Here is a 13,426-nt window from a genome sequence, read left to right on the forward strand (position 1 = left end):
CAGAATGCCAATTCTTTCTCAAAATGTATGAGTTGGATTCACAATGGATTATGGGAAACCAGTTGCCTCTCAAAACATCCTGACATTTTCCAGTTGCCTTCATAAAGGACAAATGTACCTTCCCACACATCCCATGGTACTAGTACCATGAATAGAATCCTGAGCTGAATATCCCATGGTTCTGATCCAGCAAAATAATTTCCATGTGTACAGTTGAAAGCACTTGAGCTATAGGCATTTCTTTTTATCAGGCTAGCCTTTACCTAAATAACAAATGGAAACATCCCAAGTGGAAGTGGATTTTCTTGGAAGTCTAATGAGATGTTTGATTTACAATAGATGTTTTGAACCCAAACCTCTCAGCCTTGAAAACTATCCAGTCTGTTCCTTGAATGTTATTTATTAAAAAATACAATTCCAGAGAAAGTGAGAAACACATGGGGCCATGGGGAAGTGGGTACAGTACGGAAGCCTCTTTTGACCAAGGCTGCTAGGGTATACAAAATAAAATAAGCTCTAAGCAATGGCCTTAAAACACTCGTGGTCCATTCATCTGGAAGGCCCCACATGCAAGTTTAATGGGGTAACAACAAGAGCCCAGCTTCCTTCTCTGCTCTTTTTAATATAAAAGAAAAATAGAGACTTTGGGACTAATGTTGTTTCATCCAACTGAAGCTATATTCTCCAATCCTTGAAAGAATACATACACAAAGCATTATGGATCAGGGGGTTTCTGATCCTAGAAGACAGAGTGGTGAATGTCCTGGTGAGGAAAACTGAAACAACTGGAGAAGTGGTTTCTGACCTCATTTCTTTCCACTTAATATTACAGGACTTAAGGAAGAAGCAGTTTAACTACTCTAATACACAGTTTTTAATATAATGTTCAAAGTCTCTTCTTTGCTCCAGAAGATCCTGAAAAATGAAACCCCAAAGGTAGCATTCAACATTCAGAGGTGGGAAGACTAAAGGTCTATAAGGGAGGTGATCATAACTTCCACTCCAATTCCTTGTCAGTCAAACCAAGAAAAGAAAAGTAAAAGACAAAAAGCAGCAGTTCAGGCTTTTTTCTAACAGTTCCATCTCATTTCACTCCAGTCACAGACATCCCTTGAGCTCCAGACTGGATAGATGAATAGGATTGTGGAAAGGAAGAAACCATAAAAAGAAGACAGTCAAATAAGAAAAGAAAATTAGTCCGAGAATAAGAAGGAAAAAGAGAAATGAAAAGTGGTGAGGAAGGAATGCTTATCAGAAATGACCTGAAAGGCAGACCAGATGATTTATTTTCTCTCTACCCCAGCCTCTGTCTGGCTCAAAATCCAGACCACCCAGGTGAGGGCTGCTTATTTTGAGATCCAATATGATATTTTGTCCCATCAGAGGAAATACAGAGGGAAAGATGAAAGCAAATCCCTGGTAATGTCCTGAAGAGGACCCAGTGGGTAGTAAGGGGAAGGAATGGAACACTGGGAAGGGGTGGAAGACAAGGGTGATCAGATCAGATCCTACTGAAGTGAGGGAGTGAGGTGAATCAGTCCCCCAGAAGAGCATGGTCCCCTGAGCATCAGTCACCCCTGGTAGGACCTCAGAAATGGAAGGCCCTTCCTTACACATGTACAAATTATACAGCTCTCCTTTGGAAGCAAAATCTCTTAATAGGCACAGAGGAGCAGACATTTCTCCTAGTATATGCTCCCCTACCTTTCCCTCTCTCTCCCAGCCTTCCCCCTAGAGAGGAGGAGGACTCTAGGAGGGATCATAATAATGGACTCCCCTCCTTGTCCTCCACACAAAAAAATAATTCCTATGGATAGAAGAAAAAAACCCTAGGGAAAAGTCCAATAAGAACCTTATCAATAGTACAAAAGAATAGCAAACATTCTTCCCACCCCTACCCCCCCACTAAGGCATATGCCAATTTTCATAATGCCTCCCTGTCCAGTTAGGACAAAATTACTATTTCATTTTTTAAAAATAAAAATTAAGATATCCACCCCTCCCATCTTAAAAAAAAAAAAAAAAAGTTTCCCCAATGTCCCCACCCTGTCCCCATCCCAATCCCAACCAGTCATTGCTCCCTTGACACAAGGTAAACTTAAAACTCTGTTGCACCCTTGCAGCCATGATGGAATTGCCCATCACAACTCGAGTTCAATCTGAGGATAGAGGGATAAGGAAAGATTGTTCTCTTCCCCCTCCCATCATTGGAGGCTAGATCCACCTGGATAGGTGATAAAATGCTCCTAGGGCCATGACTTTGCCCATTTTCAAGAAAAGGAAGTGACTCAGGTTCTGCCATCATCCTGATGGTCCTGGGCCATGGCTCTGCTGGGCTCACACAATCCCATGGCTTCGGGATCCTAGTTCAAACCAGCCCATCTTCTCCTGCGTCAAGTCCAGTTCCCGAAGACGTATGTGAACCTCCCCAAGGAGGACGTTTTCCCAGAATCCTTGCTCACTTAGTACACTCAATTGCAAGTCCCGTTGCTGGAGGTCTCCTTTAGGGATTCCATCATACACCAGCTGTAAAGGCAGGAAAATGAAGAGAAAAAAAGTGTGAAAGAGTGAAAGTCCCTAGGGAGAGGGGGAGAAGGAAGGAGGGGGGGAATTATAGCCTCACAGGTATACAGAGATACAAATTTACCACCTATTCCCTGCCTCTGATTCTACTAGATTTCTCCACGCACCATCTCATTGTAGGTTGGGTTGCAGGTTTTCCGGGCCACTTTAGTTTTCCTCTTGGTGGTTTTCTGAGGGTCAGGGAGGAGGTAAATCTTCACATAGGGATCAGGATCATTCCCATCCTGGAGCAGCTGCTGCAGATAAGATGCAAAATGTGACAAATAAACTCCTCCTTCTAAAACTTTTTCTTTCATATACTCACTATCTCTTTTAGCTAGACCACCAGTCCTAGGTTCTCATCAGGAATATATCTTCCTACAAATCTTCCCTTATTAAAATCCTATTTTGATGACTCAATGTAGTCCTGGAATTCAAAACTTAGATTCTGGCAGATTCTACCAAGCTGAAAGGGCTTGGTATATAGGTCTTCTCTGCTGTCTAAGAACCAACCTAGTAAAGCTTAGAGAAGACTGGCTACCAGGTGATTAATTTTTTGATGACCATGGACTAGATCAGTGATCTCCAAACATTTTGATATCACATCCCTTTCAGTAAAATTTTTGAGCATTTGTATTTTCAATATATGTAGATTTATTTAGTTGTAAAATTTGTGCATGTTCTATTGTACTAATATATAATTACACAGAAAATTTTAAAAGGATAATATAAAGATGAATAAAAATTTGATTATAATAGTCGATATGAAGCCAGTGGAATTTATTAAGGGAATGATATTGTCAAATCTGCAAAATCACTTTGGCAGCCATGTGGAGGGTAGATTGGAAAGAAGAAAAACAGGAGATAGGAAGACCAATTAAGAACCAATTTTAAGAATCTAGGTGAGAGATGATGAAAAGGGGAAAGATCTGAGAGAGATGGAAGCAAAACTGACAAGATTTATCAACTGATTAGATATAAGGGGTGTGGAAGAATGTGGAGCTGAAGACTGATACCAAGGCTTTGAAAACATAGGTGAATAGAAAGATGGGACTTTTGACAAGAGAAAGAAAGTTTGAAAGATGAGTAGCAATGGCTAATCAACAAGCCATTGTGAGTCCTGCTTCTCCTGCATGACACATCTCTCCCAAATTGAAAAAAGAAGTAGGGCTCTTACTGATCACTGGCCTTCAAGTACAAAGCTCACTTTCTGCAATAGTCACAGGTGATCTGCAGGATGGGTGGGACAGAATTTGTCCAATAGCACCAGCTCAGCCACAATGAGTAACGGCATTACAGACTGGGAGAGAGGGGTAAATAGGAGCTTTCATAGGAGAGGGAAGGGACTGAAGTGATAGGGGATAAAAGGAGATATGGCTGATTTGTAAATTTTTATTAATTGGGTAGCTTAAGCAAGCTATCTAATTCATGAAGGAGTATGTAATTAAATATTAAATTATGTAATAGGAACTCAAAGAAAGTAGAAATCAATGGGAACTTGCTGGAAAGATTTATATAGGAACCAGCACTTGCATTAGATCTTGAAGGATGGGTAAAATAAAATCAATCATGTCCAACATTCCTGATCCCATTTGGGATTTTCTTGACAGAAAAACTGTTATTTCGACATTTCCCTTCCTAACTCATTTTACAGATGAGAGAACGGGGTTAAGTGACTTGCCTAGGGTCACACAATTAGTGTTTAAGATCAGATTTAAACCCAGAAGATAAATCTTTCTGACTTTAGGCCTGGCATTCTGTCCACTAGGTCACCTGGATGCTTTACTGAGTCATACAGGATTTGATATGGAAGTCACTCAGGACAAGAGGAAGGAAAAGGAAAGGGTTAAGCCATTCAGTATAAATAGAGGGAAAACAAAGATAGTTGACCCAGATTTCCCTGGGCTTAGCACTTACCAGGCCCCGGATATGCATCACCATGATGAACAATTTATTGTTTTTGTAGGAGATGGATAACTTCACTTCTCCCCCTACCTTCCCCACTGGACGGGCCCATGTGCCATCTATAGAAATCAAAAGGAAAATTAAAAACAGAATGATTTTAATCATTTCCCTGCAATTTGGTTAATTAATTCTGCCTCCTGCTCTGCCTTCACCAGTTTTTCATTCACCCAATCAGGGAATGAGAATGTTCACCCTGACTACATTAGGAATCTCCTAGGTGATCTCAGTCTGAGTGGTGCTGTCGAAAGCAGCACAGTCTAATTAATGGGAAGTACACTGGATTGAAAGTTTTCAATCTTATTGTGTTACTTAGTGCTTACATCTCTGCACCTCAGTTTCATCCTCTGTTACTAGGTGATCTAGGAACAGAATGGATATAAAAATGAGGACAGAGAAGTATAATTGTATTAATCATCCCCTGGATAGGACCCTGAAGAAGGATCTATATAAAAAACATGCTGCAGCATAAGAAAATAGAGGGAGCAGGTCTAAGAATAGGAGATTAGGGGTAAGGTCAGCTGATCAGAGACAGAAAAGGCCCTCAAAGACCAGAAGGAAAGACTTTGGAGAAGGGGCTAGTCCTGGAGCAGACTCGTACCTGAGGATTTGGGAGCTGGGCTGATGCCAGCAGCCTTGTCATCCCTGGGCAAGGGGTGGAAGAAGGTGTACACCAAATCACACTAGAAGAAAAGCACAATCCATTAAAATTCAAGGACAGTTCTTCCCGGCTCTGATTTCCCTCCTAAAATCCTGAAGCCCTGGATCAGGTTCTTCCCACCAACTGCTACCTACCTAATTCTGGTTTTGTGCCCCAACCAGGGAAACCTCTCACCTTGCCCTGTTCTCTCTGCCCTGTCCATATACCCTAGCCCACTCATGTGCAGGTCATCCGCTCTGTAATTTGCTAAATCTTGCTCTCTCCTTCTTTAACAAACAGCCCCAAACTTCCCTCTTTTCCAGGAAACTTTCTATGACTAACTGCCTCTGACTCTGATCCCCCTAATTCTTCCATGATCCCTACCAATGCATGTTGATTCCCATAGTTAATATGACTTATGTTTCTCTCATTTGTATGGCCTCTATTGGACCAGGAGCTTCCCAAAGGGCAGTAAAGGCCAGGTTCTATACGGAGAGGGTACTGATTGCAGACTACTAATAATTACAAGGAAATGGCCAAAGAATTATCGAGACTTTCAGAATTTTTGACAGAGATCTCTCAGGGTCTCTCTGCACCTTCTTCCCCCTCCACCATATTCTAATTTCTTCTTTTCCAATCACTTCAACACTACTCCTAGCCTATGAATAAGGATGCCCACCTCTGCCACCTCTGGGGATGAGTGGATCAGGTGCCAGATATAACCATTCAGCAGTTCCTTCCTCCGTTCCGCCACAGCCTCACCTCTAGATCGACCAATCACAAATCTGCTGGGAAAGCTGGGGTGGGAATGAGGAATACCATAGGAGGAGTGGGAAGAGAGGATGACAAACAAAAGAGTTACTCTTCAACTTTTGAAAGCTGGCAATATTGCCATTGATCAGATCCAAATTTCTTCAGGGTTTCCCCTTAACCTGGGACCCTTTTCTTTTTCACAAAATCTAAGAACTAGAAGGGACCTAAGTCTAAGTCCTTCATCCCATAAAGTGTCCCATTTGTCTAAGTTCAGAGGACATAAGCATATCTTAGTCTAACTCCTTAATGCCCCAAGATATCATCAAACCAGATGCTGCCTTGGAATGAGCCTGGCAAAGAATGGAAAAACTCATCATCGACAGACTGAATTGCTCCTGGAAAAATGATCATAAAGGCATATTATTACCTCCTGAAGAGGTAATTTTAACAACTTAAATTAAGTAACTTTAATAACAAGTTTTTATAACTTAAACCTGCAATGACTTTTAGGATATCTTGTCTTTACTAGTACATTGGATAGTAGCAAAAAAAAAAGTGCAAACAAAACAGATGCCCCTTGAACGGGGAAATAGCTAAACAAATTTGGTGCATGACAGTAATCGACTCTCACAATACATAAAGAAATGATGACTAGGGGGCAGCTAGTGGATAGAGCCCTGAAATCAGAAGGACCTGACTTCAAATGTAGCCACAAACACTTAACACTGCCTAGCTGTGTAACCCTGAGCAAGGCATTTAATCCCAATTGCATCAGAAAAAAAAAAAAAAAAAAAGAAATGATGACTATGATGGATATAAGAACCTCAGGAAAGCATACAAACCACTGCAAGGTGATACAAACAGATACAGAAAAGCAATATATCCAATGACCACAAGAATATAAATAAAAAAGCATAATAATAAATTTAAATGATTAGAAGATAATGTTGGGAAATTATAATGATCAACTGAGATCAAAAGTATAATGATCAAATGAGATGAAGCATCTCTTTTTTTTTTTTTAAATGAATAGGATATTGGAAGACAGTTGGAAAAAGGCACATATTGTTAGGACAACTTTGAAAGCAACAGGTTGATCTTATTCTATATACTTAAAAACAAAAGCAGGTGATACATAATAGAAAATTTTAGTTTTGTGTATAATCCTCATTTTTTTTGTTCTACTATGTACATACAAAAAACCCCAGCCCATTTGGTGATTCAGAATAAAAAATTACAATGAATTTTTTAGGTTTTTTTTTTCTTTCTTTTGTGAGGCAATTGGTGTTAAGTGACTTGTCCAGGGTCATATAGCTAGGAAGTGTTAAGTGTCTAAGGCTGGATTTGAACTCCTCCTGGCTCCAGGGCTGGTGCTCTATCTACTGTGCTATGTAGTTATCCCTGAGTTTTTTAAAAGGTAAAAAAAGAAAAATTTGCCTAGGATAAATGCAAGACAGGGGTATTAGAAAGGAAAACTATAATGCCTAAGTGCAGCTCCAAAGAAGAAATATGAAGGGAGGAAATTATTATTAAGGTATTTATATAGTGCCTACTATATGAACAGGCACTAAGCTCTTTTAGAAATATTATCTAATCTGATCCTTACAACCCCCAGAAGGCAGGTGCTATTATGATTCTCCATATTATAGATAAAGAAAATGATACAGCTAGATTTGCTCAGGATGACACAGCTAGTATCTGGGGCCAGATTTGAATTCAGATTTTCTACCTAGATGCATGATATGTGGTTTAACTTTGCTAAATTGCTTCTCCTCCTTTATTCTCCTCCCCCTTCTTTATTCTGTTATGAGGACTGACTTATGGAAGGAGAAAGTCTGAGGGATGTAGGTGATATAAGACCAGGGCCTGTTTGCCTTTCTTTGTATCCCTAGGACTTAGCATAGCTCCCAGTACACAGTAACCACTTCTTAAATGTTTATTGACTGACAAAATTTAGATTAAAAAGAAATCTAAAGCCCTTCTTTCAAGAAGAGGTCTGCTTCTGCCCTGAGCCTCGCTCCGCCATCACCAAAGCATTGCCCCATTGTGCATTAACAAAGAGCTACCAGGCAGTGGCTAGATACCTGGGCAGATGGAAAGTAGGGAAGAGAAGGCGCAGCTTGTTGTGTAGTTCCTGGAACTCCTCAAAGGTCCGCTGGATGTAAACGGCTTCGTGGGCGTTCTCACGCATCACCTTCACCACGTAGATCTGCAAAGGACCAGAGTCTGTTCTGTGCCCTCCCTGCCCACTTTCCCCAGAGGATTTCTATTTGTTTGAGGAGGTAGGGCTAAGAACAGAAAGGAAGGTGAGAAAGGAACCTGAGTTTCTGAGAAAGTTTTAGTGATCCTCTTTAAACAGAGACCCAGAATCTACTGGACTCTCCAAATGGCGAGAAAATATCGGTGACAAATAATAAGCAATGCTTTCCTTGACCCACTTCACAAAATAGATATTCCAGCTGAAAGGAAAGGTCATCTGGCCCATTTCTCGTACCAGGCAACTAAGTCATGTGGCTATAAAAGGAAAGGATGCTGACATCCTTCTAACACATTTGGGTCCTTCTCAGATCAAGGGGAGGATTGTTCCCCTAAGCTGCAGTCCATGGGGAATGAAACAGGAGGACACGTACATAGCCTTTGTGGGGGTGGAAGACCTTCTCATGACGACAAAGGAAGACATCACTGATGCGTCCAGAGCTCTTAAGGGTGTAAGTACGAGGGGCAAAAGAGAGCGTCAGCCGGTCGTCAGAGCCCGTGAACTTCATCTGCGCCAAGTTGTGGATGAAGAAATTGAGCTTTGTGGCTACACTGCCCAGGCTGGACTCTATTAACCTATTGTAGGACAGTAAGGAAATAGAGGAGATAAAGCCATTGGATCCTTCTAGGTCTCCTCTGCATTAAGATAGCTTTCCTTCCCTGGACTTCACGGCAGACTACTTGTTGCCAATTCTCACATATTTACAAATAATTTTGATTTTTGGACCTGTGGTTTCATTTGTATGAGGAACTCTTGGTGAGGAAATCTATTCTACTAATTTAGATCATCAACTTCTTTGCAACTTAAGAGATGTTTGGGCCATTGAGAAGGGCCCAGGCTCATGTTTTCACTGTGTATAAGTCAAGGACTTAAACCCAGCCTTCAATCTACCATGCTACAATTATTTTGTATTGTAGTTATTAGTGAGTAGCTTCCCTAAATTTAAGAAAGTGTCTTCACCCACCCTAGCATCTCATTCTGGTAAGCCCTTGTGGAATTGAATCATCAAGATGAAAACATGGATTAGTGCAAAGTACAGAATCACTGACTTAGCACCAGAAGGGATCTTAGAAATCATCTGGTTCATTATTCCTTCCCCTCCCCTATTTTACATATAAAAGAAACTGAGGTCAACAGAGGTAAATCCATCCCTTCTGATCTCATTGGAAAAAATGCTTCACTGATGGTTCATATCTTCATATTTAAAGGGCAATGTCTCCCAAATTCAGACAGACAGAGACCCAGAAATGAAGTTGTTTGACCATCAAAATTCACAAACTACAACTCATAGTTGCATAGCTAAAAATAGCATCTCCCTCTACCTCAGCAACCCAACTGTGCCATCTCAAGTCCCCAACTCCAGCTCTGCCCTTTCTCAAAGGGAGCACAGCTGTAGCACTCGGGACATTACCGAGTGAAGTAGGTAGTAGCATTGGCTTCTGTGTCCTGCGGTCTCAAGGCATCATACACATACTTGAGGTCCTCAAGGTCTGAAAGCTCTGGGATTCCACAAGACAACATCTGGGGAAGAGGTAAAGAGAGGAAGCTGTAGATGTGACTTCTACATCAACCCGCACCATGGGGACTCCCTTTACCACCGCGGGAGTTAATAGTGGGGGGAATTAGCCAAGAGGGCCTGAGAGGCTGAACAAAAATGAGGCACCCAGAGAAATGATAACTCAATTCTAGAAGCATTTATGAGCAGCCTGCTGAGTGCCGAAGCACTGGGCTAAGGGCTTGCAATACAGACAAAAAGCAATGTCCCTGTCCTTAACTGAGGAATAGTAACAATAAAAACTGACATTTATATAGCAATTTAAGGCACATTATTAATTTGATCAGACACCCCACAGCAAGGCAAGGGTAATGGAAGTGGGGGTTAAAATATCAGGCTATATCAGGCTTCAGGGAGGAAGCAATTAGAGGAGGATGAGTTCTCTCACCAGGCCCAGAAGGTTGAGGAAGAGGTGGGTATGCTTTCTAATGAGATTGTAGGCCTGGCAGCAAAGGTCCACAAAGTCATGGAAGCGGCTGGATGGTTTATCACCCCCATTGATGACGTACGCCATGTCGGAGGTAAAAACAAAGGGGGCACGGTCCCTGAGCCAAGAGAAACATACAGGTAGAGGTGTGAGGTTAAAATGAAAGACAAATCCTATACATCAATACATATTAACTCATCTATCCATCTCCCTGCAGGAAGAACTGAATTTATCTCAACCAAGACAAGTAGAACTATCTAAATTGTTTTTTTGGGGTGTTTTTTGGTCCTGTGGTATTATCAGTATAGGGAACCAATAGGTAGAAACTTCCTCTACCAATTTATAGTCCCAGAAATTATTTGCCATACTGAAAGAACAAGTGAATCTCTAATTATCATCATCATTATTATTATTATTATTTTAAAGACTAGATTGTGCTCAGGCTAGACATATAATAATATATGACAACAGACCAGATCCCAGTACTTATTGACATAGGAGTTTTGACCTCCATTTCTGACTCCTCTCTAGTTGTCCTCTCCTGAAGTAATTGAATAACCTTCTTTTTATCTTTTACATGCTTTTTATTTATTTATTTTTCTCAATAATATTTTATTTTTCCAAATCCACATAAAGATAGTTTTCAACATTCATTTTTTTTTTAAGACTTGGTGTTCCACTATGCTCAAAAAGTTATCAAACTGTGCATACCCTTTGATCCAGCAGTGTTACTACTGGGCTTATATCCCAAAGAGATTATAAAGAAGGGAAAGGGACCTGTATGTGCACGAATGTTTGTGGCAGCCCTTTTTGTAGTGGCCAGAAACTGGAAACTGAATGGATGTCCATCAGTTGGAGAATGGCTGAATAAATTGTGGTATATGAATATTATGGAATATTACTGTTCTGTAAGAAATGACCAACAGGATGATTTCAGAAAGGCCTGGAGAGACTTACACGAACTGATGCTGAGTGAAATGAGCAGGACCAGGAGATCATTATATACTTCAACAACAATACTATATGATGACCAGTTCTGATGGACCTGGCATCCTCAGCAACGAGATCAACCAAATCATTTCTAATGGAGCAGTAATGAACTGAACTAGCTATACCCAGAAAAAGAACTCTGGGAGATGACTAAAAACCATTACATTGAATTCCCAATCCCTATATTTATGCACACCTGCATTTTTGATTTCCTTCACAAGCTAATTGTACAATATTTCAGAATCTGATTCTTTTTGTACAGCAAAATAATGTTTTGGTCATGTATACTTATTGTGTATCTAATTTATATTTTAATGTATTTAACATCTACCGGTCATCCTGCCATCTGGGGGAGGGGGTGGGGGGGTAAGAGGTGAAAAATTGGAACAAGAGGTTTGGCAATTGTTAATGCTGTAAAGTTACCCATGCATATATCCTGTAAATAAAAGGCTATTAAATAAATTTAAAAAAAAATACTTGGTGTTCCAAATTTTTCTCTCTTATCTCCCTCCCCAAGACAGCAAGCAATCTGATATAAGTTAAATATGTACAATCCTTTTAAATATATGTCTATGTTTGTCATATTGTGCAAAACAAAAAATCAGTGGGTAACCTTCTTGCTGAGGGATCACCATACTGGTGCGGGACTTGATGAGGACATTATATTGACTTTAGCCCACTGCAGCTCAGCACTCCTAAGCTAAGGTAATTTACCAATCTCAGCTTCCTCAATAACAAATATAGGTGTGTATTGTCACACCTGGTTAATTAAAATTCTTTTTTTTTTCTTTTGACTGAGGAAATGGGGTTAAGTAACTCATCCAGGGTCTAGTCTGAGATCAGATTTGAACTCGGATCCTCCTGACTTCAGGGCTGATGCTCTATCCACTGCCACCTAGCTGCCCAAATACAAATTCTCAAGAGATCTCAAAGGGAAAAGACTCCATGACCTTCCCAAATCAAAAACATCCATACAGTCAGTTTTCATATAATTAGACTCAGTCCTTCTAGCTGGAATCTAAGGTCAATTCTTAATATGTGTTGAAAATAGCTTATTTTTTAAAATAGCTTATTTTCACTTTCCTTCATTAACTTTTTATGTTACAAGGAACATTATTAAACTGATCCCGAGTCTTCTCTTCCCTAGGCTAACAAACTCTACAGTCCTGTCACCCATTTCCCAGCAATGAAACATTTCAATTGACCTCACACATACATCATTTTCTCTAGAGTCCCTCTCACCTCTTGATGTTGCCAAACATCTGAGCATGGCCCAAGAAGCGACCAAAATCAATGTGGAACATGTGGCCCGTGGTCTTGAGCATGATGTTGTCATTGTGCCGGTCACAGATGCCCAGGACGTAGGTGGCCACGCAGCAGCCAGCACAGGAGTAGATGAAATTCTCCACAGCCTAGAGGAAAGAGAGCATGGTACTGGCCAAGGGACAACGGGGCCCTAGGTCTGTCTTGCCTGAATGGATTTACATGAGAGCCCACTGGAGAGGGACAAGCATTAAAGCCTTCTGTTTTGATGCTTGATCATCTACTATCCTGCCCTCCATTTCCGTATCATATTTGTCTGCATGACAAATCCTCAGTATTAAGAGAATGGTTCATTTCTTGGCCTTTTATAGTTAGTAATGAAATGAATATATTGGATATATTTGAGTTTATTCAGGATTTTACATAGTTTGCATTTTAATTCTTTGGTTCTTTGCTATTAATCCATAACATTGTTTTAATAAATGTAATAATGCCTTTTTTTTTTTTTTTTTTTTTTTTTTTTTTTGCTGAGGCAATTGGGGTTAAGTGACTTGCCCAGGGTCACAGAGGCAGTGTTAAGTGTCTGAAGCCAGACTTGTACTCAAATCCTCCTGACTTCAGGGCTCTATTCACTACACCAACTAGTTGCCTCCTACAATGCCTATTTTTTTTAAAAAGAGAGAAAATGGCTCATGAATACTCTAGGCAAATGAAAATACATTCATAATAGATTTATGGTCTAAATGACAAAAGTCAGAGATCTTGTTTATTGGGGTCCTGGAAATATCTATGGCCATATAAGAATGTGAGTAACCCAAAAAGTTATCAAACTGTGCATACCCTTTGATCCAGCAGTGTTACTACTGGGATTATATCCCAAAGAGATTATAAAGAAGGGAAAGGGACCTGTATGTGCACGAATGTTTGTGGCAGCCCTTTTCGTGGTGGCTAAAAACTGGAAACTGAATGGATGTCCATCAGTTGGAGAATGGCTGAATAAATTGTGGTATATGAAAA

General features: G+C 40.4%; 1 protein-coding gene across 2 annotated transcripts in view; it reads right to left on the bottom strand.

Moving 5' to 3' along the window:
• Positions 1-391: 391 nt before the first annotated feature.
• The window catches only part of PIK3C2B (phosphatidylinositol-4-phosphate 3-kinase catalytic subunit type 2 beta), a 76,365-nt gene continuing 63,330 nt past the window's right edge, over positions 392-13,426 (bottom strand). Inside the window, exons 25-34 of one of the 2 annotated variants that reach the window (XM_023501915.2) lie at positions 12,389-12,558; positions 10,118-10,274; positions 9,586-9,695; positions 8,548-8,749; positions 8,002-8,126; positions 5,844-5,961; positions 5,126-5,207; positions 4,480-4,586; positions 2,691-2,819; positions 392-2,526 (exon numbers count right to left, since the gene is read on the bottom strand). In XM_023501915.2, the coding sequence (XP_023357683.1) occupies positions 2,338-2,526; positions 2,691-2,819; positions 4,480-4,586; positions 5,126-5,207; positions 5,844-5,961; positions 8,002-8,126; positions 8,548-8,749; positions 9,586-9,695; positions 10,118-10,274; positions 12,389-12,558 (1,389 nt within the window). In that variant the 3' untranslated portion in view covers positions 392-2,337. The remainder of the gene's footprint in view (positions 2,527-2,690; positions 2,820-4,479; positions 4,587-5,125; positions 5,208-5,843; positions 5,962-8,001; positions 8,127-8,547; positions 8,750-9,585; positions 9,696-10,117; positions 10,275-12,388; positions 12,559-13,426) is intronic. The other variant, XM_023501916.2, reaches the window with a different exon arrangement.

The sequence above is a fragment of the Sarcophilus harrisii genome, chromosome 4, assembly GCF_902635505.1.
Source record: "Sarcophilus harrisii chromosome 4, mSarHar1.11, whole genome shotgun sequence".
NCBI lineage: Eukaryota > Metazoa > Chordata > Mammalia > Dasyuromorphia > Dasyuridae > Sarcophilus > Sarcophilus harrisii.